At 46.8% G+C, this 23,980-nt stretch overlaps 1 protein-coding gene and 1 pseudogene across 1 annotated transcript; one reads left to right on the plus strand and one right to left on the minus strand.

Annotated features, from left to right (window-relative positions):
• The first annotated feature begins 25 nt into the window (after positions 1-25).
• Positions 26-1,525, plus strand: LOC142844167 (sperm motility kinase-like). Its single transcript, XM_075962457.1, has one exon. It carries the CDS (start codon positions 26-28, stop codon positions 1,523-1,525), a length of 1,500 nt encoding a protein of 499 aa, XP_075818572.1.
• A 10,395-nt stretch (positions 1,526-11,920) lies between these two features.
• LOC142844168 (ribonucleoprotein PTB-binding 1 pseudogene) lies at positions 11,921-23,976 on the minus strand (annotated as a pseudogene).
• Positions 23,977-23,980: the final 4 nt, after the last annotated feature.

A 23,980-nucleotide genomic window follows, 5' to 3' on the forward strand; every position in this document is an offset into this window, starting at 1 on the left:
GTTGTGTTTCAGCGAGAACCTGGCCATGGAGGAGGTCAGAGAGACCCTCTACTGTGACAAGGAGACATTTAGCAGTATCTATCAAATGCTGACAACTCTGGGACGAGGAACTTTTGCCACAGTCAAACTGGCCTTTCACATGCCCACTGTCAGCTACGTGGCTGTGAAGATTCTGGCAAATGTGAATGGGGACTGCGCCCGGAACAACAATGAGGTTGATATAATGAGATCCCTCGTTCATCCGCATATAATCAGGTTCCTTCGGGAGGTGCAGACACGGGACATGACTTATCTCATAATGGATTACGCCTCCAAAGGGGACCTCTTGCGTCAGATTCGCAAACCGGGAGGCTTACAGGAGTGCGAGGCTCGAAGGCTGTTTGGACAGGTAGTACAGGCAGTGAAGTACTGCCACGACAACTGTATCGTCCACAGGGACATTAAGGCAAATAACATCTTGATCGACGCCTCTGGAAATGCCAAGCTCTGTGATTTTGGCCTGGCAGTCAGAGTTGTCCCTGGGACAAAACTAAAGACTTTCTGCGGCACTCTGGCCTACTGTGCCCCGGAACTCTTCGGAGTGGAGCCATACGATGGCTATGCCAGCGATGTTTGGAACTTAGGCGTGCTCCTCTACTACATGGTGGCCAGGCACCTTCCGTTCCAAGCGAGCTCTTCTATGGGGTTGAAGCAGCAAATTTTGGCTGCAAACTTCAGCGTTCCTTATCATGTCCCACTTGATATTTTCAACGTAATCGTGGAAATCTTCATGATCGGCCCCAACAGGAGGCCCACCATCAGTCAAATCCTGACGCGCCCCATGATCAGGAACAGCCAGGCACGGGCATCCATCCAGAGTCTCCCAGGCACCCTGAGCCCTAGCATTGTCGGCACCATGGCAGGTGAAGAAATAATTGAGTGTCTAGAAGTCCAAAAATTTGATCAGGCGATGGCCACATACCTGAGTCTGCAACACCAGGCACCCGGGGGGGACTGCTGCCATCACCAGGTGAAACCCACAACACCCATGGAGCCAGGCCTTGCCCACCTATCCCACCTGCGCTGTCCTGTGGCTGATTCCCTCATTAGCAGCAGCCCGGACAGCAGCAAGAGTTTCTCTCCATCGAAGATCGGGTTGTGTGGCAGCCTGACGGCGAGGGCCCAGACATCCTGCTCTCTGTACCACCCTCATGGGGCAGACCACAATGAGGCTGCAAATGATGCAGAGAAACTCTGCAGCTCGCTGGGGACGACTCTGCGTGTAACCCCCAAAGGCTCCTCCCTTGGGGACACACTGCTGACCACCAGACAGGAAGAGGCCATCAGCCATGGTCAGCCCCAGGATGCCGGGCCAGCTTCCTCCCAAAACCAGAGGCGTCACCGCTGGAAGAGGGTCAAGAAAACCCTTGTCAATGGCTTCCGACACCTATGTTGCTGCCTGCCTCCTGCAGAGAGTAACCATGCCTCCCGTGAGAACCAGGCTCCACAGTCAGGGGATCCTAGAGGCACCCACAGAACCAGGTGAGCACCTTTCTCACTTCATCTGATTTGTACTTTTCCTCCTGTCCTTTGTGATAAATGATGCCTGTGTCCACTATGGCACACTGTGAGCATAACAATCTGTCCCTTCAGAAAGACCAGGTGTCCCCTGAAGTGTGACCTCAGGCTTGTTGAGCAACAGGGGGACAGCAGAGATGCTGAGCCAAGCAGGGAGAGGTGGGGACAAGGCCAAAGGAGGCAAAGATTCCTTGGAGGAACATGTCGGGTACTTGGGCGCTGCTGGGCAGTGCACTAAGTCTTGTGTGTTTTGAAGTCACTAAGAGTCTCCTTCCTGTGCCTTTCTCTCTGAAGCCCCGAAGAGGTCGAGCCCCAGCTCCATGGCTTCTGAGCCACGGGTTGGGGATCGGTCTGGATGAGATTCAGACAGCCACTCTGGGGACCCATGCCAGATGCCCAGGACACCATCTGGCCACAGGCCCCTCCTGCAGAGGAAGAGCTGTCCACTCCAGAGAACATCTATCTCTCCAGGTAAAATCCCAGGCAGGAAGGGTAGGCTTCCCACAGGGTCTAGCTCAGTGTGGAGGACTGAGGTGCAAAGGTGCCCTAGGCTGTCTTGTGGAACAATAGTGCCTTGCCCTCTCCCCATGCCTGCGGGAACATCAGAAGTGGTGCTCTGGGTAGTGACTGACCTTTGCCCCATTTCTTGGCAGAGAACACGGTCTTCTCCATAGGGTGAGACTTCTCTCCCCCAAGGAGAGTATTCCTAGTCAGCCTGGCCTAAGTTGGGTTGCCAGGTTGAGAATGTGTCCTGCAAGCAGCCCTGTAGGACCGACTCCTCTAGAGGGTAGGCTCCCGCAAGAACCTTTAGCAGGAATCCCCACAAGTAATTCCAGCAGGTTCCATTGCTTGAGTCCTCAGACCCAAAGCTTGGGAAAATCTGAGCTGGGGAGTGAGTGACCCCAGGGCAGCAGAGTCCCCCTCTCCACCAATTCTGCCTTCCAGCTACTCACCTCCTGCCTCTGCCTGCTTGTTCCTTCAAGGCCACCATTCTCATCAGTGACAACTAGCTCCTGCACTTAACACCATGTGCCACACCCTGAGGGACTGGTAGGTGTCAGAGTTAAACCTGAAAACCTAATGAGGGGTCAGCATCCTGCTGTGCCTCCTGCCTCCAACTTGCCTGAGTCTGCCTGAATCTGCACTGGCCAGTGAAATTCTTTAAGAAGGCTTCTGTTTTTCCCAGCCTTTTAAAGGTGAGCAGGCTTTTCCACTTCTTTTGGAGGTGGGTGGGGTGTGCTTCCGGGAAGCTGCCTCATCCATGCCACAGTCACATTGGTAAAATCTCATCTCGTGTTTTTTCTGCCTAGACCTTGCCAAACTGTGACAGCAAGAGACCCAGAGAAGACTGTGCGACTGGTGTGGTGGTCCATCTCTCCAGCTGTCTTCCTCATTAGAACCATCCTGGGTATCTTCTATATTCAAGAATGTGTCCCAGCATTCAGCGCAGGTCGTTGTGATGGCGGATACCCCGGCCTCTGGTGTCACTCTGTTCTCCTGTCCCCCCAAATTTTATGGCGATATCTCCAGACTCGGATCCCCCTCGTTTCTCCTTGGAGCGCTGCGGTTTCAAGATACAGAAGTGTGGCTTATCCGAGCCCCTCCAGACTTTGCCCCACAGTGGTGAGTGGTCACTCTCACCCCACCCACGGGGAGTATCCCCCACACACACACACACACTGGAAACTGAACCCACCCCACACTGTGAACCTAGAACTGTAGACAGCATTTCTAATAACTCGGGGAATCAGCCACATTCTGTCCAACCCAGGCTGGTTTCTTAAGTCCCAGCATCGTCTAGCCTCAGTTTCTTGAGTCTGGAACTACAAGTGGGTGTCACATGTTCTTTTGTTTTGGAGAATCATTTTTAATTTGTTTGTTTGTTTGTTTCTTTTTCATGACAGGGTTTCTCTGTAGCTTTGGAGTCTGTCCTGCTGTCCTGGAACTAGCTCTTTTAGACCAGGCTGGCCCTGAAATCACCTGCCTCCCGAGTGCTAGCACTGAAGGCGAGCACAGCCACCACTGCCTGGCTTTGTTTTGGAGAATCTTACCATCCTATGCAGCAGTTAAACTCGGATCTTTCTGCTTCTACCTCCCAATGGCAGCTACCGAACCCAATATTATACAATGCTGGTGATGAAATCCAGGGCCCATTCATACTAGGCACAAACTCCATATCTGAGCCTCGTCCCTCGCTCGCCTGCCTTAAACATTACTTAGCCATTAACGATGGGGATTAGATTTAATGTCAGCACTCAGGAGACTGAGGCATGGAAATGGTAGGCTTCGCGGCCAGCATGAGATAGGGAATACCAAGCTAGCATCACACACAGAGGGTCTGTCTCAAGAAACAGTCAGGAGCCGGGTAAAGCCAGGTCGTGATGGTGCAGCACATGGAGGCAAGGGCGGGTGGATCTCCGAGTTCCCTCCCAGCCTGGTCTACAGAGTGCGTTCCAGGACAGCCAGGGCTACACAGAGAAGCCCTGTTTTGAAAAGCAAATATTAAAAAACGAAGCAAGCAAGCCAGGAACGGTGGCACGTGTCTGTTTTCAGTACCTGGGAGGTGATGCATGCTGATCAGGAGTTCTAGGCCTCACCCAAGCCCCACACAACAGAAGTTAGTTGAGACCAAACTCAGTGTTTAGCACCCTAGCCTAGAAAAGCTGCTTCTAGCCCCGGCCTCCCGCTTTGCAAAGGATCTAGCCAGCCTCTGCTTTCTCCCTTTCTTTCCTCAGCCGCAATGGGTGGCATGTGCCCCTCTCTGGCTCTAAGACTGTTAAGGGCAAACTGGATGGCAAGAGGTGGTGATGCAGGGTCCTTACTGGCAGCCCTCAAGCTGGAGAAGCCACCTTGCTGGCATCGTCAACAGAGGTGGGAGGAAGACTCACTTGCCTTTTGTAGAGTTCTTCAACCCTGTCCTTGTCTGTTCCCCCTCACTGCCGACTGTCTGTACCTTGTACTCATGGTCGTCTATTTTCTTTGCGAAAGCATATGACTCTTAAACCCCACAGTGGCATATCTATTGGTTCCTTCTAATGAAGAATCCTTTCTTTTTCTCTCCTCTTGTTTGGACTCCGGTTTACTGTATGTAGTCCCAGCTGCCAAGGACCGTCGATCCTCCTGCCCTCAGCCAACTGAGTGTAGGTGGTATAGGTATGTAACTTGTCTCAGTGTATTTTAGAAGTTTTACTTTTTAAATCATCTATGTAGGGATGGATATCCTTCATATTTTAATCCTTCTGCCTCTGCGTACAAATGTAGGGATTACAGGAATTCCACACCAAGCCTGGTTTTTTGGTTCTGAAAACCAAACCCATGTTTCTGCTTGGTGAGGAAGAGTTACCCTAACTGAGTCAAACCTAGAACTCAGGCAGGCTAGCCTCAGACTAGGTATTTCTCTCTGTAGCTGAGAAATACCTCCTGATGGAACTGAAGATCTTACACATTGACCCTGATTTCTCTCTCCCTCTCTCTCTCTCTCTCTCTCTCTCTCTCTCTCTCTCTCTCTCTCTCCCTCTCTCTGTCTCTCTTTTAGCCTTTCTAGATGACCTGTTTTTCTGACGGAGAGTCTTTAGAAGTTGCACACACAAGGGGTGTAGCTGGACGCCACTCTTCTTCTGAAGCTAGTGAGCTGTGTTCTTTGTGGGGGAGGAAGAGCAGGCTGTCCCAGTCATGTATCATCTCAGAGTCCCCAGACTCTCCCCTGTGTATCCAGGCAGCGTTGAAGGTATGTTCTGACCAGAAGCCCTCGAGTCGCCCGCAACTAACTCCCTATGCACCTGCGTGAAACAAAATGGAAGTCACCAGCCCTAACCAGCCCATGTCCCGACCTCAGGCTGATTAAACTAGGAAGATGGAGCCTCACCCCTACTGCTTGAAGGTTTAGTCACCTCACCCCTTGGGGCAATCTCCTATCCCTCACATTTAGACAGTTCTAGGGAGTTTGTGGATTTGTCTTAAAACTAGATGATAGAGCTAGGGTGAAGGTGTATGCCTATAATCCCAGGACTCTAGAGGTTTAGTCTAGTGACTAGCCATAAATTCAAGGCCAGCCTGGCCTCCATGAGGAACAGTAGGCTAGGCTTTGGTGGCTCTCTGTCTAAAACACAGAAAGTGAACAAAGGACTAATGCTCACTGTGCCTAGCATACACACTGGCTCTGGGCCTGGCTTCTTTAGCATAAAATGAAACCAGGTGGAGCATGCCGTGAATCCCGGTATTGGGGGGAAGACACAAGAGGATCAGAGAGTCAAGGCCTTCTTCCAACACAGAAAGTTGGAGGCCCGTCTAGGAGGAATGCCACTCTTTTTGAAAAACCAACAGCACCTACCCCCAAATCTTAATGCCCCAATCTGAGAAAACAGTGACATAGCAGCCCATTCCAACCACGTATTCCTTGTGAATCAAAAGATCTTTCTGACAGAGAGAAGAAATTTGGCATCCAGATGTGCAGGGCTATTTCCTGTGACTCACATCTGGAATTGTCCTGAGCCAATTGAGTTCATCCTTGTGCACAGCATTGAGGAGCTGTTGGGTAAGTACTCCCTGCTGGCCCTGTGGGAGGAACTGACAGGAAGGTTTGGGGAACATGGAGATCCCCACCTGTGCCAATGAGAAAGGCAGGAAGGCTGCTGGCCCTGCCACACATCAGAAACTCTGATGTTGTGCTGCCCCCTTGTGGCACTTCTGTACCAGTTCCGTGTTAGTGAGCCTGGTTTCCTGGGGTCCCTGCTTCAATTCCTGCCACAAATTGGGGTGACTGGGTGTGCTCAGAGGTGGGGTGGGGGGAAGCTTCCACTGCTCTGTACCCTTCTGACGTGATTCTATCCTTCTTTACTTCATTCCATTTCTACAGTATCCTAATAAAAGAACAAAATAGCTGTCATAGATGTTCTGTCCAGGGGTTGTCCTTGAAGAAACTTCGTAAACTACATTGCTGCTTCTTCCTGGCCCCGCTATCTATAAAGAGAAACGATTGGCACTAAGCAAGAGTGTGAAATCGACTCCCTGGGTGAGATTCAGAAGCACAAGAAGCCTGACAATGACTGTCTGTCTGTACGCTGTCTAGTTACCTTGTTTGGTATGTGTTCATGTGCAGAATCCAAGGAAAAGGACCGGCAGGCTTGCTGAAGCTGGCCACCCCGGCACCTGGAGATGGAGACAGGTGAATCTCCGTTTTTGTTCTGTTGTTGTGATTTTTTTGTTTTGGAGACAGGGTTTTTCTGTTTGGCCCTTCCTCTCTAGACCAGGCTGGCCTTGAACTCACAGAGATGTGCCAGCTTCTGACTCCTGAATGCCAGGATTGTGGGTGTGTGCCACCTTTGAGGCAGATGCATTTCCACGTCAGTGGCCTTGAGAAAGCCTGTGTTAAAACACAATGTGCCTGGCACTCGAAAGTGACATCTGACACCGAACACCTGTGCTACACACACATACCTTGAGCTTGCAAGTGTGTGTGTCTACGGACACCGCTGCACACGTACACAGTGTAAGCATATAGTGTGTGAGTGCATCTGCACACACTTAAGTCAAAATAGTGTAAGGAAACACAAGGTCAGCCTGGGGCGCTGTGGACCTTTAGTCCCAGCAGTTGGGAGGCAGAGGCAGGCAGATCTCCGTGACGTCAGCTTGATCTACAACTGCAGAACTTGCTGTCCCAGGAATCCTGGGCTACCCACAGAAGTCGGTCTATAAAAAAAACAAACAAGGTGAAGGGAAAAGAGGAAGCAGTACAAAGTTAGTTGAAGAAGCAGGTAGAAGATCTGACCTCCTCTGCAGGAGCATCCTGCTGGCCAGACCTAGGAGAACGAGACAGGACGCTGCTGCTGAGAACACTGGGTGGTCCTCTCTGGATGCTAGATGGTTTGCAGAGCCCAGCAAGCCAAGCGCTGGGGTATCTTATTACTGCTGGGTAGAATTGAGTTGGTGGGCTGACAAGGTGATCCCAGCTTTGTTAGCACTGTGGGTCACCTGGATGTCTCACCTCTCTGCAGCACGGGACTAGACGCCTCTCAGAAGCCAAGACCCTGCACTAGGGAGAAAAGAAGGCCACCTTGATCGATTCTACTGGAGCTAACCCCTGCTTCTTCCCCAATCATGGCAATATATGTTTCTATGTTGGAAATAAAATGACATTGTTAAATGATCTAGCTTTTGGTTGTTTGGATACAGGGCCTGTTGTCTGAGAAATCACATCTCTAACACACAGGAAGCAGAGAGGGAGAGTTATCTGTAAGTAAAGAGGGCAAGGCTTTAAGTTCTCTAAGCCCACCCACAGTGACATACTTCCCCTAAGAGGCTCCTGTGCCACAAGTTCCATAATCTCCCGAAACCTCACCACCAATTGGAGACCGAGCACTTACATTCATGAATTTATAGAAGACATTTCGCTTTCAAACTACCATGCCCACTGAGCTAATCCACAGGCCCCAGGGTAATCTTTAGTTCCAAGGCACCCTTTGCTACAAAATTAAGTCTCAAAAAAAAATCCGAAAGGAAGGCTGGACATAGGGGTGCATCCATTTATTCCCAGCATTCAGGAGGCAGTGTCAGATAGCTCTCTTGAGTGCGAGGTCTACATAGTCTCCAAAATAAATAAATAAATAAAGATGGCTGTTACTGCCTGTAAATTGAAAAGAGAGAAATTTTTGCCAAGTGAGATGGTGTGCGCTCTAGTCCTTGTACTGGGGTAGTGGAGGGAGAGAGATTTATTGGACGTTATCCTTGGCTAATTAGCAAGCTCAACAAGTCTAGGATTTATGAGATTTTTCTGTCTCCACATAAAAGAAAGAGCCGGGTAGGGGTGATGCATGTCTTTAATCCCAGCACTTGAGAGGCAGAGGCAGGTGGATCTCTGTGATTTGGAGAGGAGGTCTACGAAGAAAGACCTTTTCATGCCTTTCCTGATGATCCCTTGGACTCTCAGAGCAACAGGAAAGCACTAGCCAGTTATAAATACCTATAATCCCAGCTCTGTGGAGCCCAAGCAGGAGGATCACAAATTCAATGGCAGCCTAAGAGCCCGTCCCAAAACAAAAGCCGGAGGTGGAATTCGACAGCAGAATGCTTGTGTTGCATGCCCACAGCCCTGGGTTTGAGCCCCAGCAGAGCAGAAACTACAGGGTAAGAGCGGTCTTTGTGGCCATTGGGCTGATAAACTGCTCTGCAGACAATATTCCTGTCAAGGAGAACCATGTCTATAACGTATGTTTGAATGTTTCAGGGAATACAAAATAAGTGATTAGAAATGTAAATGTTTAGGGAAATGTAAATGTACATACAGAGCTTCTTCTTCTTCATCGTCTTTGTCTCCTCCTCCTCCTCCTCCTCCTCCTCCTCCTCCTCCTCCTCCTCCTTCTTCTTCATCTTCATCTTGGTATGTTGAGAGAAGGTTTCTGTGTAGCTTTGGTGGCAGTCCTAGAACTAGTTCTTGTAGACCCGGCTGGTCTTCCGCTTCCTGAGTGCTGGGATTAAAGGCATGTGCCACCAACACCCAAATATACAGTGCTTCGTTTTCTGCCTTTCAGGTGTTTTTGGTTTTTTTGTTTGTTTGTTTTTTGGAATTTCATGTTGTCAAGGCTGGCCTTGATCTCACTATGGAATGAGGCTGGTTTTGATTTTCTTGTGTCCATTTCCTCAGTATTTTGAGTTCAGACATGTGGCAGCAGCCTAGCTTGTGTGTATGTTTGTGTGCACGGGTGGTCATGCGTGTATGAGAGTGAAGGAATCTTTTGGGTGTCTTCTTCTTCTCTCCCAAGCTTACATTTGACACAAGGACTCTCACTGAACCTGGAGCTCATTGACTGGCTAGGCTGCTGGGGAGGAGCTTCAGGGATCCGCCTGTCCCAACTGTCCCCAGCTTTTACATGATGGAAGGAATCTGAACTCCAGTCTTCATGCTTACACAGCAGGCATTTTACTGACCGAGGCTTCTCCCTTGCCCCTCTTTCCAACCTTTGCAAAGTCTGAAGTTGCTTCTCAATAAGAAAGTGTTTTAAAACTGGATTGTGTAACTCGGCGGTGGTTGCACAAGGACTTGGGAGGTAGGCAGAGGCAGGCAGATTTCTGTGAGTTCAAGGCAAGCCTGGTCTACAGAGTGAGTCCTAACTACTTCCATCACTACTTAGATACCATGTCTTGAAAAAGCAAAAATACATAGATAGATAAAATAAAAAAGCCCCAAATTTAGACCATACAAGATAGTGACACACTGTCTCTTGAGTGGTAGGATTGCACCCATGTGCTACCACATCCGGCTTTATATAGAAACTTTGAAGAGCTCAGTGGGGGAAGGCGCTTGCTACCAAGCCTGATGAGTTCAGTCCTCTAGACCTCCATTGTGGGGGGTGAGAACAGACTCCCTTGGGTTGTCCTCTGGCTTCCACATATGCTCCATGCCATGAATATTCACTCATAAATAAGCACATAATGAAATGATGATAAAAGGAAAAAGTACCAAGCTGGGCATGGCAACACATAGCTTTAATCCCAGCACTTAGACATGATCCTTACTCTACTTAGACCTTGAACTTCTGATTCTTCTAAGTTGAAGGAGAAGGGTCAGAACTCTCAGGCCAACCTTGGCTCAACATTTCCCAGTTGGAGGCTAGCCTGGGTTATATGAGTAATAAGCAAGTGGACCTAGAACCCATGTGATGCCCTATGCCTTAATCTCACCAGCTGGGAGGCAGACAGAAGGATTATAAATGCAAAGCCAGCCCGAGTTACATACCAAGTTCCATGCCTGCCTGGACTGTATAGTAAGATCCTGGCTCCACAAAACAAAACAACAAGGATTATTTGAATATGGCAGCACATGCCTTTAATCCCAGAACTCAGAAGCAAGAGATCTTTGTGGGTTCAAGATCAGTGTATATATGGAGTTTCAGGACTACAGAAAGACCCTGTCAAAGCAATGACAAAAAACAAAATCAATAATTGATTGAGGGAAGAAAAGGGAGAAGGAGGTAAAGACATCACGCACTAGTTGAGTACATGTACACACACATGACCACACATGTTACATACATACACACACACACACACAAGCTGGGGTGGTGGCACATGTCTATACTTGAGTTCTTCCCAAGGTCCTGCACATATGATGTCCCTACTGCAAAAATAAATAGATACGTAAATAAAAGAAAAGGTTTAAAGTAAGGACAGTTAAATGCACCATGGGATCCACTACATTATGGAATAATATGGATCTGGGAAGAGGAATAAAAATTTCTTAGCCAGCCTCGGTGGCACATGCCTGTAACTCTAACACCTGAGAGGCAGAGACAGGAAGATCAGAAGTTCAAGGTCATCCTCAGCTAAATATTGAATTTGAGGTCAATTTGGGTTTCAAGAAATCATCTCTCAAAAATAAATAAAACCTTGCAGTATTGGCCTCAGTTATTAAGTAGACACACCTGGGAAGACAGAACCTCAAAGAGTTGCCTTCACCAGATTGGCCTGCAGACATGACTACAGGGTGTGTTCTTCATTGTTAATTCATGCAGGGGAGCCTAGTCTCATTATGGTGGATAATGTGATCCTGGGACAGGTGGTTTTGTTGTACAAGGAAGGTAGAAAGGCAGAGAGACAAAGCCAGTAACCAGCCTCATCCATGGTCTCTGCTTCAGTTCCTGCCTCCAGCTTTGAACCTCAGCTTTCCTCATTGATGGATGGTGAAGTGTAGTAAAGAACAAACCCCAGTCTCCCCGAGTTGGTATCAGTCATGGCGTTTATCTCAGCAGTGGAAACCTAACTAGGAAAGACCCAAAATGTGACTAGACCTCTGAGCCATTTCAGTCCCTTGGGGGAGCCTCCCATTGACTATCACAACAAAGACCAGTATTTCCTGAGGATCTAATTCTCTACAGTGGTGCAACCACCCTAGAAGATTCCAGCCAGGGCTTGTTAAGATTAACCCCTTCCGGACCTGACTGAAGGCAGGTTTTGCTGTGAGGCCACTCTACTTTGAGACCAAAGCAGGCTTGGTCCCAGCCATCCATCCCAGAAGGCTGTTCACATCACCCCTGAGAGATAAGCAGGGTCAAAGCACTGACAAGAGTCAAAGGTCACCTTCCAGAGCAGATCTAGGGCTGACAGTGGCTCTAGCCGATGTGATAACTCAAATGGACTCAACAGACATCGATAGAACATTGCATCCAAACAGAAAAGAAAATACCTTCTTCTCAGCACCTCATGGAACCTTCTCAAAAATTGAGCACATACTGGGTAACAAAGCAAACCTCAACAGATACAAAAAATTTGAAACACCCCATGCATCTTATCAGATCTCCATGGCTTAAAATTAGAATTCAACAGCAATGCTAATTCCAGAGCCCACAAACACATGCAAATTAAACAATGCTCACCAGCCCCGGGTCTCCTTGCCTTCCAGGTTGCTGGATGAAAGCAGGCTATGTAGATTCAGGTAGGGGTTCAAGGAGATGCGGTAGTCCTTTGGGGGCTCCTCCAACAGTGACAACCCAGGGGTGGTTGGCAGGGGCACATTGTCCTTCAGGAGGCCTCTAACAAAGACTGGGGCCTCAGAGCCCCACAAGGGTTGGGTGTGGAGTGAGCTGGGATGCTGGGGAATGCAGACTCATGGGCTCCCGGTCTCCCCAGAAGGGCCCAGCAGTGGTGGTAGTAAGGGATTGTGGCTTCCCTCAGCAGGTTTCAGTCCCAGAGCCAGCATCACCATCTGAAGACACCTCCCAAGAAGGGAATTGACAGGTTGGGCACCTGCCTGGAGGGTACCCAGAGGGGAGTCTCCCAGGATCTCAGGTTTCTTCTGACTCTGGGTGTGCAGGGCTAACTGGAGCAGGGCAGTGGACAGGGTAGGTCCGCAGAGCCGTAGCATGGAGTGGGCACACCCAAAAGGCCCTGCTGGCCACTGGCACTTCATGCAGCAGAGGATTGAGCAGCACCCGGAGGGAGGTAGATGGGCCCAGATTGTCCAACAGCTGCAGGACGTTTGGCTCAGGCGGGAGTCCCTTGCCTCGATTGGGAGCCATGGCCTGGGCAGCAATGAGTGCTGTCAGCATGCTGCGGCCAGGAGGACCTGGAGCAAAGAAGGACACACGAAGGTGAGTGCCACCCAGGGCCAGGCTACCTACCCTCTGGTTCTGCAGCCTCTGCCATCTCTGCTGTCTCATACTCCAGTACTGCAAAGCCCCTCAGCTGCCCACCCTGGCCACATGGCAGGTGAAAGAAGGTGGGTATATCGACCGCGGACAGTGCCTGGTGCAGGGCATCCACGTCATTGAAGCCAGGTGGCAGATGGTCCACACAGAGGCACCGGGAGTGCAACAAGGCAGGAGACAGCGGCCCAGCATCTGTGCAATACACATACAGTGTTTGGGGGCTCTGTAAATCAGCCTTGCCCTGGCAGCCGAGCCTTTCATCATGTACTCTGCAAAGCCATAGCCCTTAGAGTGGCCTGTGCGCTCTCTGTACACTACGAAGCAGCGCTCCAGGCTGCCAAAGGGCCACATCAGCTCCTCACACTGCCTGTGTCATGCTGGGCGGCAGCTTGGCCACACACAACAGAGCATCTGTAGGCTGCAGCTGAACTGACAGCTCCGGCTCTCGAAGCCGGCTCTGGTGGAAGGCCTTTATGGCAGCTTAGCCTGATCCCCTTCCAGCAGGGTCACGAAAGCTGTCCCTTTGTATTTGTCCACCAACTGTCCTTGAGTTCATAGTCGCTCAGAAGATCACAATAGCCTACTTCCTGGTTGGTCAAGTCCCCCGGAAGGCCCCGGATCAGTATCATGGCAGCGGTTATGGATCTGGCACTCAGTAGTTCCAGGCGCTTCCGGATCTCTTCCGGTTCCAAGGACAGCAGCTCCTGTTCAGGTGCTCATCGATAGGCGGTCCACAAAGTTTCCCCTTTGGCCTCTGCCTCCAAGTTGACCAGCGGCCAGTGAGTCAAGAACTTTAAATCTTTGAAGGAAGAATTTGAAGAAGACACTAGAAGATGGAAAGATGTCCCATGCTCTCGGGTAGGCAGAATTAACGTAGTCAAAATGGCAATCTTACCAAAACCAATCTACATACTCAAAGCCACGTGTATCAATATCCCAGCAAAATTCTTCACAGACCTCAAAAGAACAACACTCAACCTCATATGGAAAAGCAAAAAGTCCAGGATAACCAAAAGAATCCTGTACAATAAAGGAACTTCTGAAGGCCTCACAATCCCTGACTCAAACTCTACTACAGAGCTACAATACTGAAACCGCCTGGTATTGGCATAAGAACACACAGGAGGACCAATGGAACTGAATCAAAGAATGGATATCAATCCACACACCTACAAACACCTGATATTTGACAAAGAAGTAAAAATATAAAATGGAAAAAAGAAAGCATATTCAACAAGTGGTGCTGGCATAACTGAATATCAATATGTCGAGGAATGAAATAGGTCCATACTATCGCCATGCACAAAGCTCAAATCCAGAAGGATCAAAGATCTCAACATGACACCAACCACACTGAACCTCATGGAAGAGAAAGTGGGAAATACACTTGAACAGATTGACACAGGAGACCACTTCCTAAATAGAACCTCAGTAGCACAAACATCGAGAGCAACAGTTAATAAACGGGACCTCCTGAAACTGAGAAGCTTCTGTAAAGCAGAGAACATGCATGGTCAACAAGACAAAATGGCAAGCTACAGATTTGGAAACGATCTTCACCAACCCCCCCCCCCCCCACATCAGACAGAGGGCTGTTCTCCAAAATATACAGAGAACTCAAGAAATTGGTCATCAAATGAACAAATATTCCAGTAAAAAATGTGATGCAGACCTAAACAGAGAAATCTCAACAGATGAATCTAAAATGGCTGCAAGACACTTAAGGAAATGCTCACCATCCTTAGCCTTCCGAGAAATGCAAATGAAAATAACTCTGAGCTAATATCTTACACCTGTCAGAATGGCCAAGATCAAAACACCAATGACAGCATTTTCTGCAGAGGATATATGGTGGGGTAAATGGTACACTCCTGCATTGCTGGTAGGAATGAAAGCTGATACAGCCACTTTGGGCATCAGTATGGCGATTTCTCCAAAAATTAGGAAACAACCTTCCTCAAGACCAAGCAATACCACTTTTGGATATATATATCTCCAAAGGATGATCAATCATACCACAAGGGCATGTGCTCAACTATGTTCATAACAGTATTATTTGTCATAGTCAGAACCTGGAAAAAACCTAAATGCCCCTTGACTGATGAATGGATAAGGAAAATGTGGGACATTTACACAATGGAGTACTACACAGCAGAAAAAAATAATGGCATCTTGAAATTTGCAGGCAAATGGATGGATGTAGAAAGCATCATATTGAAGGAGGTAACCCAGACCCAGAAAGACAAATATCATAAGCACTCCCTCATGAGTGGACATAAAGCAAAGAAAACCCAGCCAATCATTCACAAACCAGAGAACCTGGACAACAAAGAGGACCCTAAGAGTGACACACAGGGATCTAATGGACATGGCAAGTAGGAAAAGACAACTCCTGAGTAAACTGTGAGCATAGGGGTCATAAAAGAGGGTAGAGGGGAGGGGAATGGTGGGAGGGGAGGGGAGAAAATTATATCTCACTAAAAACGATAAATGATTGAAAAAAGTAGAGCTGGGAGTGGATAGCTGATCTTGTGGTTTGGTCTTGGGTTCGACTGCAGGACAAACAGGCAGTGGAGACATTTGGAGAAGGTGGGGTGTGGCAGTGAGGGACTGGAGGTCAGACGGTGACAACAATGAGAGCCTTAGCAGTAGCAGATGGCTTAATGCAGGTGGCAATGGATGGTATTTCTGAGGCATGAGATCATAAAGACCTGGAACTAAGACAGCACCAACTGTACCAGGGTTTAGAATCCACATAGACAGAGACACAAAACAGAATTTAAATCATCAAAGTAGCCATGAGAGCTAAAGGAGTCTAGAAACACTCAGAAAAGTTACTTGGGAGTTGCCCTAGCTCCGAGGTCTGCTCTAAATTTTTCATTTGCATTCTCAACTATTTTGGTGGTTATTTGGTTTATTTTGGGAGGATTTCCCCCTCTACTTTCCCTAAAATATTGGCCCAGAACATCCGGTTTCATTGAAGAAACCACATGTGCCTCCCCTTTCAGGGGTGTGAATTCTGGGACCACTGATGGATTTTTTTCCTCTGATCACTTTGAACATAGCAACCCACTGCCTGCTGCGGTCCTAGTTTTCTGTCTGGTGGGAAATTGAATGAGGAGTTTATGGAGAAAATGTGACACAGTATATTCTTCTCAGCCCCGTAGAAGTTAGTCACTTGCCCTGGAGTGTCCTGGGAAACAAAGCATTGCCACAGCATCCCACAGTCAGTCAGAAGCTACCATGTTACTCTGATCAATCTGAGTCTACTACAAAAGGAATTGATTGCTTTGAGGATGGATGTGATGGGTTCCATGAGCCAAAAGTCGTGACAGTATGTTAGGGTCTGTGAGAAGTGGACCATGCTCCCCATCCACTAATAGATGGGTGTCAGTGTGTGCCAGTTGGAAATGTCAACTTGACACATGCTGGAGTAATCTGAGGAAGAAGGAACTTAACTATCTAATAGGTAAGTCTATGGGGAATTTCAATCAGTGTCTGATGTCCCTGGGTTGGAGGTCATGGGTGTATCTATAAAATAAGCTGTCTTAGAGAGGAAAGGAGAGCAAGTCAGTAAGTGGCTTTACTCCATGGTACCTGCTTTGGTTCCTGCCTCGAGGTTCTGGTCTTGACTTCCTGCCCTGACTTCCACTCATGGTAGCTTCTGATAGGAAAGTGAAAGGGAAGTAAAGCTTCCTTCCTCCAGTTGTTTTTGGTCATGATGTTTCTTCACAGGAAGAGAAAACAAGTATACAGTGTCCATACCCGTTGAAGGACAACATCCAGAGCCTGTTATAATTCACACGATTCCACCTACTGTGATTATTAAAGTGGTTTCTATTAGGGTTTGGATGTGTAATACCCAAGAAGGATCCTGTGTTTGAACTCTGATCTCTAGCATGTGGCCATGTTTCAAAGTTGGCAAAACCTGGTAAATAAACCCAGAAGTAAACGGTAGGACAGGCGGTGTTGTAGAATATTAATTTAAGGTGTGTGACTTCTGTTTAGGTTGCACTTGTTTAACTCTGTGAAGCTGTGATGCTTTGCCTGTCTAAAACACCTGGTGGGCTAATGAAGATTTTAATGGCCAAACGTAAGGCAGGAGAAAGGATAGGTTGGTCAGTCACACAGAGAGTATAAATGGAAGGAGAAATCGTAGAGGAAGGAACAGAGAAAGAGCAAGAGAACAAGGAGAGCAGGATGCTAGGGTAAGCTATCCAGTTATCCAGACACTGAGTAATAATCAAAGAAAGATACACAGAGTGCTTTAAAAAAAAAACAAAAAACTAAAAAGCCCAGAGCCAGAGGGAAAGGTGGACAAAATAATTCAAAGATAAGAAAAACTGGAAAGGAACAAGCCAAGCTAAGGCTAGGCATTGTAAGTAAGAAGAAGCTACTGTGTATAATTTAATTGGGAGCTGGGTGTCAGGTCCCCAAAAGAACAAAAGAATGAAAGAACAGAAACGATCAAAAAAAAGGGAGATATAGTGAATGCTAACTGGGTGTAACCAGCCTCCCCAGGCCCCTACGTGCCAACTGACCAGGGCAGCCTTCCTGTACTTAGGGACAGAATGTGAAGAAAACCAGTGATCTAAGCTAAGCCATCATTGGTCCATTTCTTGCTCTGACCTCACAATGACAGAACCCTGTTTCTTAACTGCTCTGGCTGAGGCTGCCTCCTCTCCTTACAGTTGAGAGGCTGATTTTCAGTTGAAAGAGTGATTTAGATAGAAGTGAGCTGGTCCCACTTGGTGGATATTCATGAGCTGTTGTATCTGAACACAGTGAGTTTCCTTCAAAGGTCACAGATTTGGGGTTTAGAGGTTTGTGTTTCCAGGATTGAAAATAACCATATCTTCCTTTCTTTCTTCCTCGGTCTGGGGTATAATTTGGGGCAATTTTTATTATCTGCATCAATTAGATGTTTACTCTATTTTAACCTTTAGTTTTAATATTTTCTATGGGCTCATTCCTTCGTTCACCATTTTAAAACATCTGTTTACATTGACTCTACAACATGAGTATTCTCACAGCGACATTGATCTACACGCACATGGAAAGCTTTGACCACATTCCCCTGATCTCACTACCTCCTGCCCACCCTTTTCAAGTCCCTTGGTGTTCTCACTTAATAACTCAGTCAGGTACTTTCGAGTCCAGGCCAAGTCATGTGGACTCCTGTCCAGAGGACTGACAGGCACACTGGATGGTGTCCTAAGGAAGGGCACAGATGGATGTCTGCCTGTGCTCTAGCAGAAAACCTCCTCCAAATTGGTTATCTTAGGATCTTTCTGGCAGTTCAAAGTCAGGGCTGGAGAGGGCCAGAGGTAAGAGTTAGATCCCATTTGTGATGCTAATGATGGAACAGGGGATTCAAGAACAGAAAAAGTGAAAGTCTGAAAGAACCTGTTCTTTGAGGAAGAGAGGAACTTCCCTTGGTGGGACATAGCACACCAGGTCCCTCCACCATCTTCTATCCTTCTGTGTGCCTGAAACTGGCCTAACGTGGGATGTTTTCATTTTCTATCAGGGGGCAGGGTGATTGCAGTACTAAAGCTCGTGTGTTATCAGGCACGGTGTGGGGGCAATAATCATTTGGAAGCAAAGGATCAGTTCTGCTGGCCAGAGACCTCAAGGAACACGGTCTAGAACAAAACTACCTAGTGCTGGGATGTTCTGCCCAGCAATCCAGAGACCCACCCCAAAATACCTGTCCTTTTGGAAAAAACAGGGGGACATTTTGTTGACAAGGACTGCCTTTATTTGATTATCACAAGCCTGGGCTAGAGGAAAACTCTTTCATCTCATCTTTTCTTTATTTTTCCAGACATGGAGCCTCTCAGTGTGGCTCTGGCTGTTATGGAACTTGGTTTGTAGACCAGGCTGGCCTTGTCCTCACAAAGAGCTGCTAGCCAGTAACTAAGTGTATAATGTGTGCACATACGATGCCTTAGGGGTGTGAACTTTCTATTGACAGGGATCATCCTGCTTGAACTTTCGTAAACTTCCATCCAGTTTCTTTGGCTTATGCCCCATAGCTGGTTCTGGGTGGGTCCTGTGAGGTCCATTTAAAGGGTAAATCTGTTGATTACTTAGGTGAGGTGAAGGCAGCATAGCTTCAAGAACACAAAAAGGCTGAGTGCCACCCTCCCACTTCAGGTGTTGATGTCACACTCATGACACACTTGTGTCCATTGTGATGAGGAGCGGCGGGCTGCTTCCTGCCACCCGGCTAGCTGTGCCTGAAATAATTACACAGAAACTGTATTCTTTTAAACACTGACTGGCCCATTAGTTCCACCCTCTTATTGGCTAGCTCTTACATATTGATCTAACCCATTTCTAACAATCTGTGTAACACCAAAAGTGCCTTACCAGGAAAGATCTTAACCTGCGTCTGTCTGGAGTGGGAGAATCATGGTGACTACTTGACTCAGCTTCTAGCTCCCAGCATTCTGTTCTGTTTACTCTGCCTACGTAATTTCCTGTTCTATTAAAGGGCCAAGGCAGTCTCTTTATTTAACCAATGAAATTAACACAAAACAGAAGACTCTCCCCGATCATTTCCGCTTTTTCTGTTTAAACAAAAAAGAAAGGCTTTCACTTTAACATAGTAAGATTACATATAACAAAACTGTTATCAAGCAAGAATTACAGTTACGATATCTATTTTATCCTTTATCATAACTGAGGAAAACTATAACTATCTATCTATTCTTCAACTCCATCAAAGACTCCAGAAGCATATAATATTACCTAAGTAAATGAGAAGTAAACAACTTACAAAACTCTAGAAATCACAGAGACATCTCGCTGCCTGGACAGTCACCCAAAGTTCCTCTGTACCATTGGGGCATCCATCTTCGGCCTACAGGCCCATAGTATCCAGTGCCATTTCCATGAAGCAGGAAATTTCAAAGGCAGTTTAGTCACAATCTGTTGTGTCCTGCAGAATGTCTCACAGACTTTTCATGAATCAGGAACCCTGAAAGATCATATCACCTTTAGGCAAGTTCAGCAGTCCTCTTTCTGCGGGTTCTTTGTGGCCAGTCCAGTTTATGCAACAGTCCAGGCAAGAGCAGTTTCTTGCCGAAATGGCTATCAAACTCCATGAGGAGTCTCTTCGATGCCCATCTTCCTCTTGAAGTAGATTGGTGCTGCCAGGAGCAGATGTGTCTCATTGTCATGAAAAGCCCTAAGTTATTAAAACATCAAATGCCATATTCTGCAGTCTTTGAAAGATATGAAGAATGTCTATCTAATTGAAATGTATCTCTATATATCTAGGAAATCTAACTAACATGACTACAAATTTGACTATTATTGATGATTATCCATTAACAACATATATACATTACATTTTTAAATGAACTACACAATCACAATACCTTAATCAAGATTAGAAATACATATACATATAACAAAATTGACCTTAAAATCCACAAAAATGCAAATTATTCATATCTCTATCAGTCCGTGCCCTGTGTCTCACAGCCAAGGTTACTTTTGAAGCACTGGGATCCTCAATCATGTACAAGACAAATGCATTCGTTTCCCTTCTGTTTGCTTTTGCTTTTTTGTTTGGTGAGAGAGTGTCTCCTGTACTACAGGCTGGCCTCAAGAGCACTGTGTAGCCAAAGATGACCTGAACTGCTGGTCCTCCTGCCTCAACTTTCCTAGCTTTAATAATTGCCATGTGCCGGGCCACAGCAGTGCATGCCTTTAATCCCAGCAATCGGTAGGCAGAGGCAGCTGAACCTCTGTGACTTTGAGGCCAGCCTGGTCTACAGAGCGAGTTCAGGGACAGCCATGATTGTTAAACAGAGAACCTGTCCTGACAAACCAATAAAAAAAAAGCCAAGTGCTCACCTTTATGAGACTTTTCATGTTTTTCTGTCAGTTTAATGGCCTAACCTGAATCTACCTGATTTTAATTACTATCTTCTCCCCAGGGCCTGACAATCAACACCTCACCACATAGGCTGAGGCCTAGCGGGATTTCTGGTCCCGCTGTTACCAGCTTGGCCACAATCACCAAATGTAAGTTTTAACTAAGCCCTTTTCTTCTATTTACCAATAAAGTCTTGGGAGTCAGAGCCGGGCGGTGGTGGCGCACTCTTTAATCCCAGCACTTGGGAGGCAGAGGTAGGTAGATCTCTGTGAGTTTCAGGCAGCCTGGTCTACAACAGCTAGTTCTAGGACAGGAACCAAAAGCTACGGAAAAACCCTGTCTCGAAAAACATATGCAAAAAAAAAAAAAAAAAAAAACCTTGGGAGTCAGATGTTGGGGTGCTAACCTGCTAGCTCAGAGAAGCCAAGAAGCAACGAATCTACTTTCCTATTTGGACAGAGACCCAGCAAGAAAAGCATCTTTTCACTCATCCCAAACTAAAAAGACCCCGAATAGCTAAGTGCCTCCCTACACAATCCTGTGCATCCCTCTCTTCCTATATTGCTGGCTGGTTTGTTCTTCCTTGGCTAATTCTTGTCAACTTGTTGCCCACTCCACTCCCTGAGTTTCTTTGTTTGTCTTTTCTTTTCTTCCCTTCATTTCAGTTTGTTGAGACAGATGGATAGGTACGCCTTGCAGAGTGAGGTTGGATATTTATTTAGTGGATATGGAGGGAAGGGGAAAGAGGAGAGGAGCAGAGAGGCAGAGAGAGACAGAAACAGAAAAGGGAAGAGGAGTAGTAGGGAGAATGGAGCAAGGCAGAAGCTGCGTCTTCGAGAGGAGAGATGGGAAAAGCCACATTCTCCTGATCTCATTGCTTCCTGCCCACCCCTCTCAAGTCCCTTCATGTTCTTATTTTTTCACTCAGTCGTTCTGTACTTGGTGACAGAAGGGGAAGAAAACCCGTGAGCTGTGAAAAGCCACCATTTGTCCTTTTCTTGCTATGACCTCACAATGCCAGCGCCTGTGCCATCACATCACTGGCTGAGGTTGCCTCCTCTCCTTACAGTGCAAGCGGGTTCGTGAGGTGGAAAGTGGTTGGAGCTCTGTGCTGGTGAAAGAGACTATTTGGACTTTCAAGAGCTGCTGGACTCCAACATAGTAAGTTTCCCTTCAGCTTTGTTGCCTTTGATTGTTGTTGTTGTTGTTTTTTTGTTGTCTGTGTATTTATTCATTTTCTGGCTTGATTTATGAGCTTACTTTTTCATGTTTTTTTTTTTACTCTGGTTATTGTGTGAGTGTATGGGAGGAGAATTCAAGACAGAAATTCTCTGTGTAACAGAATAACTCTGTGTATGGCCTTCCTGGAACTCAGTCTGTAGATATGGCTGGCCTCAAGCTAAAAGATTACCTGCTTTGCCTTCTGAGTGTTGGGATTAAGGGCATGTGCCACCGCAGCCCGGTAGTTTTTATATTTAAGTTGTGCATCTTGGGGCATAACTTTTCATATTATTATTTTATGTGTATGAGTATATTGTTTTCTTTCTTTGTGTGTACCAAGAGCCTCGCACCTGTGGAGGTCACAAGAAGAAGACAGATTAGCTAGAACTCGAATAATAATTGATTGTGAGCACCATGTGTGTTGGGCCTCGAACCAGGGTTCTCTGAAAAAGCAGGAGGTGCTGTTAAACACTAACTCATCTCTCCAGAACCTCTTTCTTTAGTTTTACTTCTTCATTTACTTTTGTTATGTGTTCTTTGGTTCCTTTCTCTTTTCTCATTTCAAGCCTTTCCTTGTTATGGCGTACCATATCATAGGAACAATTTAGTCCTGGCAATCGCAGGAACATCTCTAATGCATTCTGAGCACTTGATCATGTGATTAACCCACGCTGCTATGCTTTCTTCTCACACGACCTCCTCCACATTCCTAGGAGCCTCCTCTTATGTTGAGGACCTCCTCCTGCTCCCAAGTTCCACATATGAGAGAAGAAAAGTGACACATTTGAAGGACTGGCTTTTCCCATGTAGATCGATCTTCTCTGGTGACAACCATGTTCTTGAGAGCACCACAGTTTCATCCTTCTCTGTGGCCGTCCTTCTGTATGACTGTGGCACTCTTGCCCTTAATTCTGTTTCAGTGTTGTGTTGTCAGGCTAAATGCGTAGAGCTATCCTTGCAAGGATCCTTGGGAGCATATTTTAACCGTGAAGTATGGCCTGACTTATGTGAATTTGGTGAAAAGTATTAAGCAGTATTATTAAGGACTTTACATCTATGTTCATCATGGAAATAGCCTCTATTTTTCTTCATTGTGTTTTCCTGGTTTGGGCATGAATGAGTTTGAAACTGCTAAGGACCTTTCTATTTTGTGGATTATTGAGGAACACTGACATTTGTTTTCAAGAGATTGGGAGGATTCATCAGTAGGTTTGCCTGCTCCTGGGCTTTGCTATGCAGATTCTTTCCTCATAAATATTTCAATCTTGTTCTTTATCATATCTTCTTACTTGAATTTATATCAAGAAGTTTCTCAATTCCATCCACATTTTCCAGTCCATGAGAAGGACTCTCAGGGTTTTCAAAAACAGATTTCTTTGGGAGATGGGTTAGCCTGGAGAGACAGCCCAGCAGTTAGGAGCATGGACTCTTCTCGCAGAAGACCAGGTCTGCCTCACAGCAATCCCATGACAACATAAGTTCCTGAAGTGCCGCACCTAGGGGATCTGTTGCCGTCTTATGTCTTTCCAGGTCATAGAAAGAAAATTAATCAAAGAGACTTATATCACTCTTTAAAATTATATATAGTACATGTGAGTATACATTTAGGTGACCTCAAGTGTGTGTTTGTGTGTATACATATGTGTGTGTGTGTGTGTAGATGTGTGTGTGTGTGTGTGTCTGTGTTTGCCCTTGAGATCGTCCACGCATGTGTTTGGATGCCCTCAGAGGGCAGAAGTGTAGGATCTCCTAAACTGGAGTCACTTGATCCGCTTGGCCTGGGTCCTGAGAACCAAACACAGGTCCTCTGCCAGAATAGTAAACCTTCTGACCTCCTGAGCCATCTCCCCACCTAGACACTCTCTGTTTTCAGGGTGTCTGTTGTCTCCTCAACTTCTCATGCATATGATTTTATTAGTATCTTGTCTCTCAATGAGTGTTCAGCTCAAGTAAGAGGATGATTCTCCTTCCCAATCAGTGGCTCGTAGCTTCTGCGACCCTTTGTTTTCTTCTCTCAGTTTCTGGGTGAATCCGGCCAACCTGACCTGTATTATGTTCTGCTGTCCACTGCTTTGGAAGGTACTTCCTTCCATTCCTGAGCACTACGTAGCTGGTTAGGTTGCCTGAAATATCTGTGACTCTTTTTCTCTTTGGAATGTAGGAATTCATAGTG

Source organism: Microtus pennsylvanicus, chromosome 2, assembly GCF_037038515.1.
Source record: "Microtus pennsylvanicus isolate mMicPen1 chromosome 2, mMicPen1.hap1, whole genome shotgun sequence".
Lineage (NCBI taxonomy): Eukaryota > Metazoa > Chordata > Mammalia > Rodentia > Cricetidae > Microtus > Microtus pennsylvanicus.

Bases quoted from the DNA above. Each gene is read 5' to 3' on its own strand.
- LOC142844167 (XM_075962457.1), top strand. From the start codon at position 26: ATGGAGGAGGTCAGAGAGACCCTCTACTGTGACAAGGAGACATTTAGC.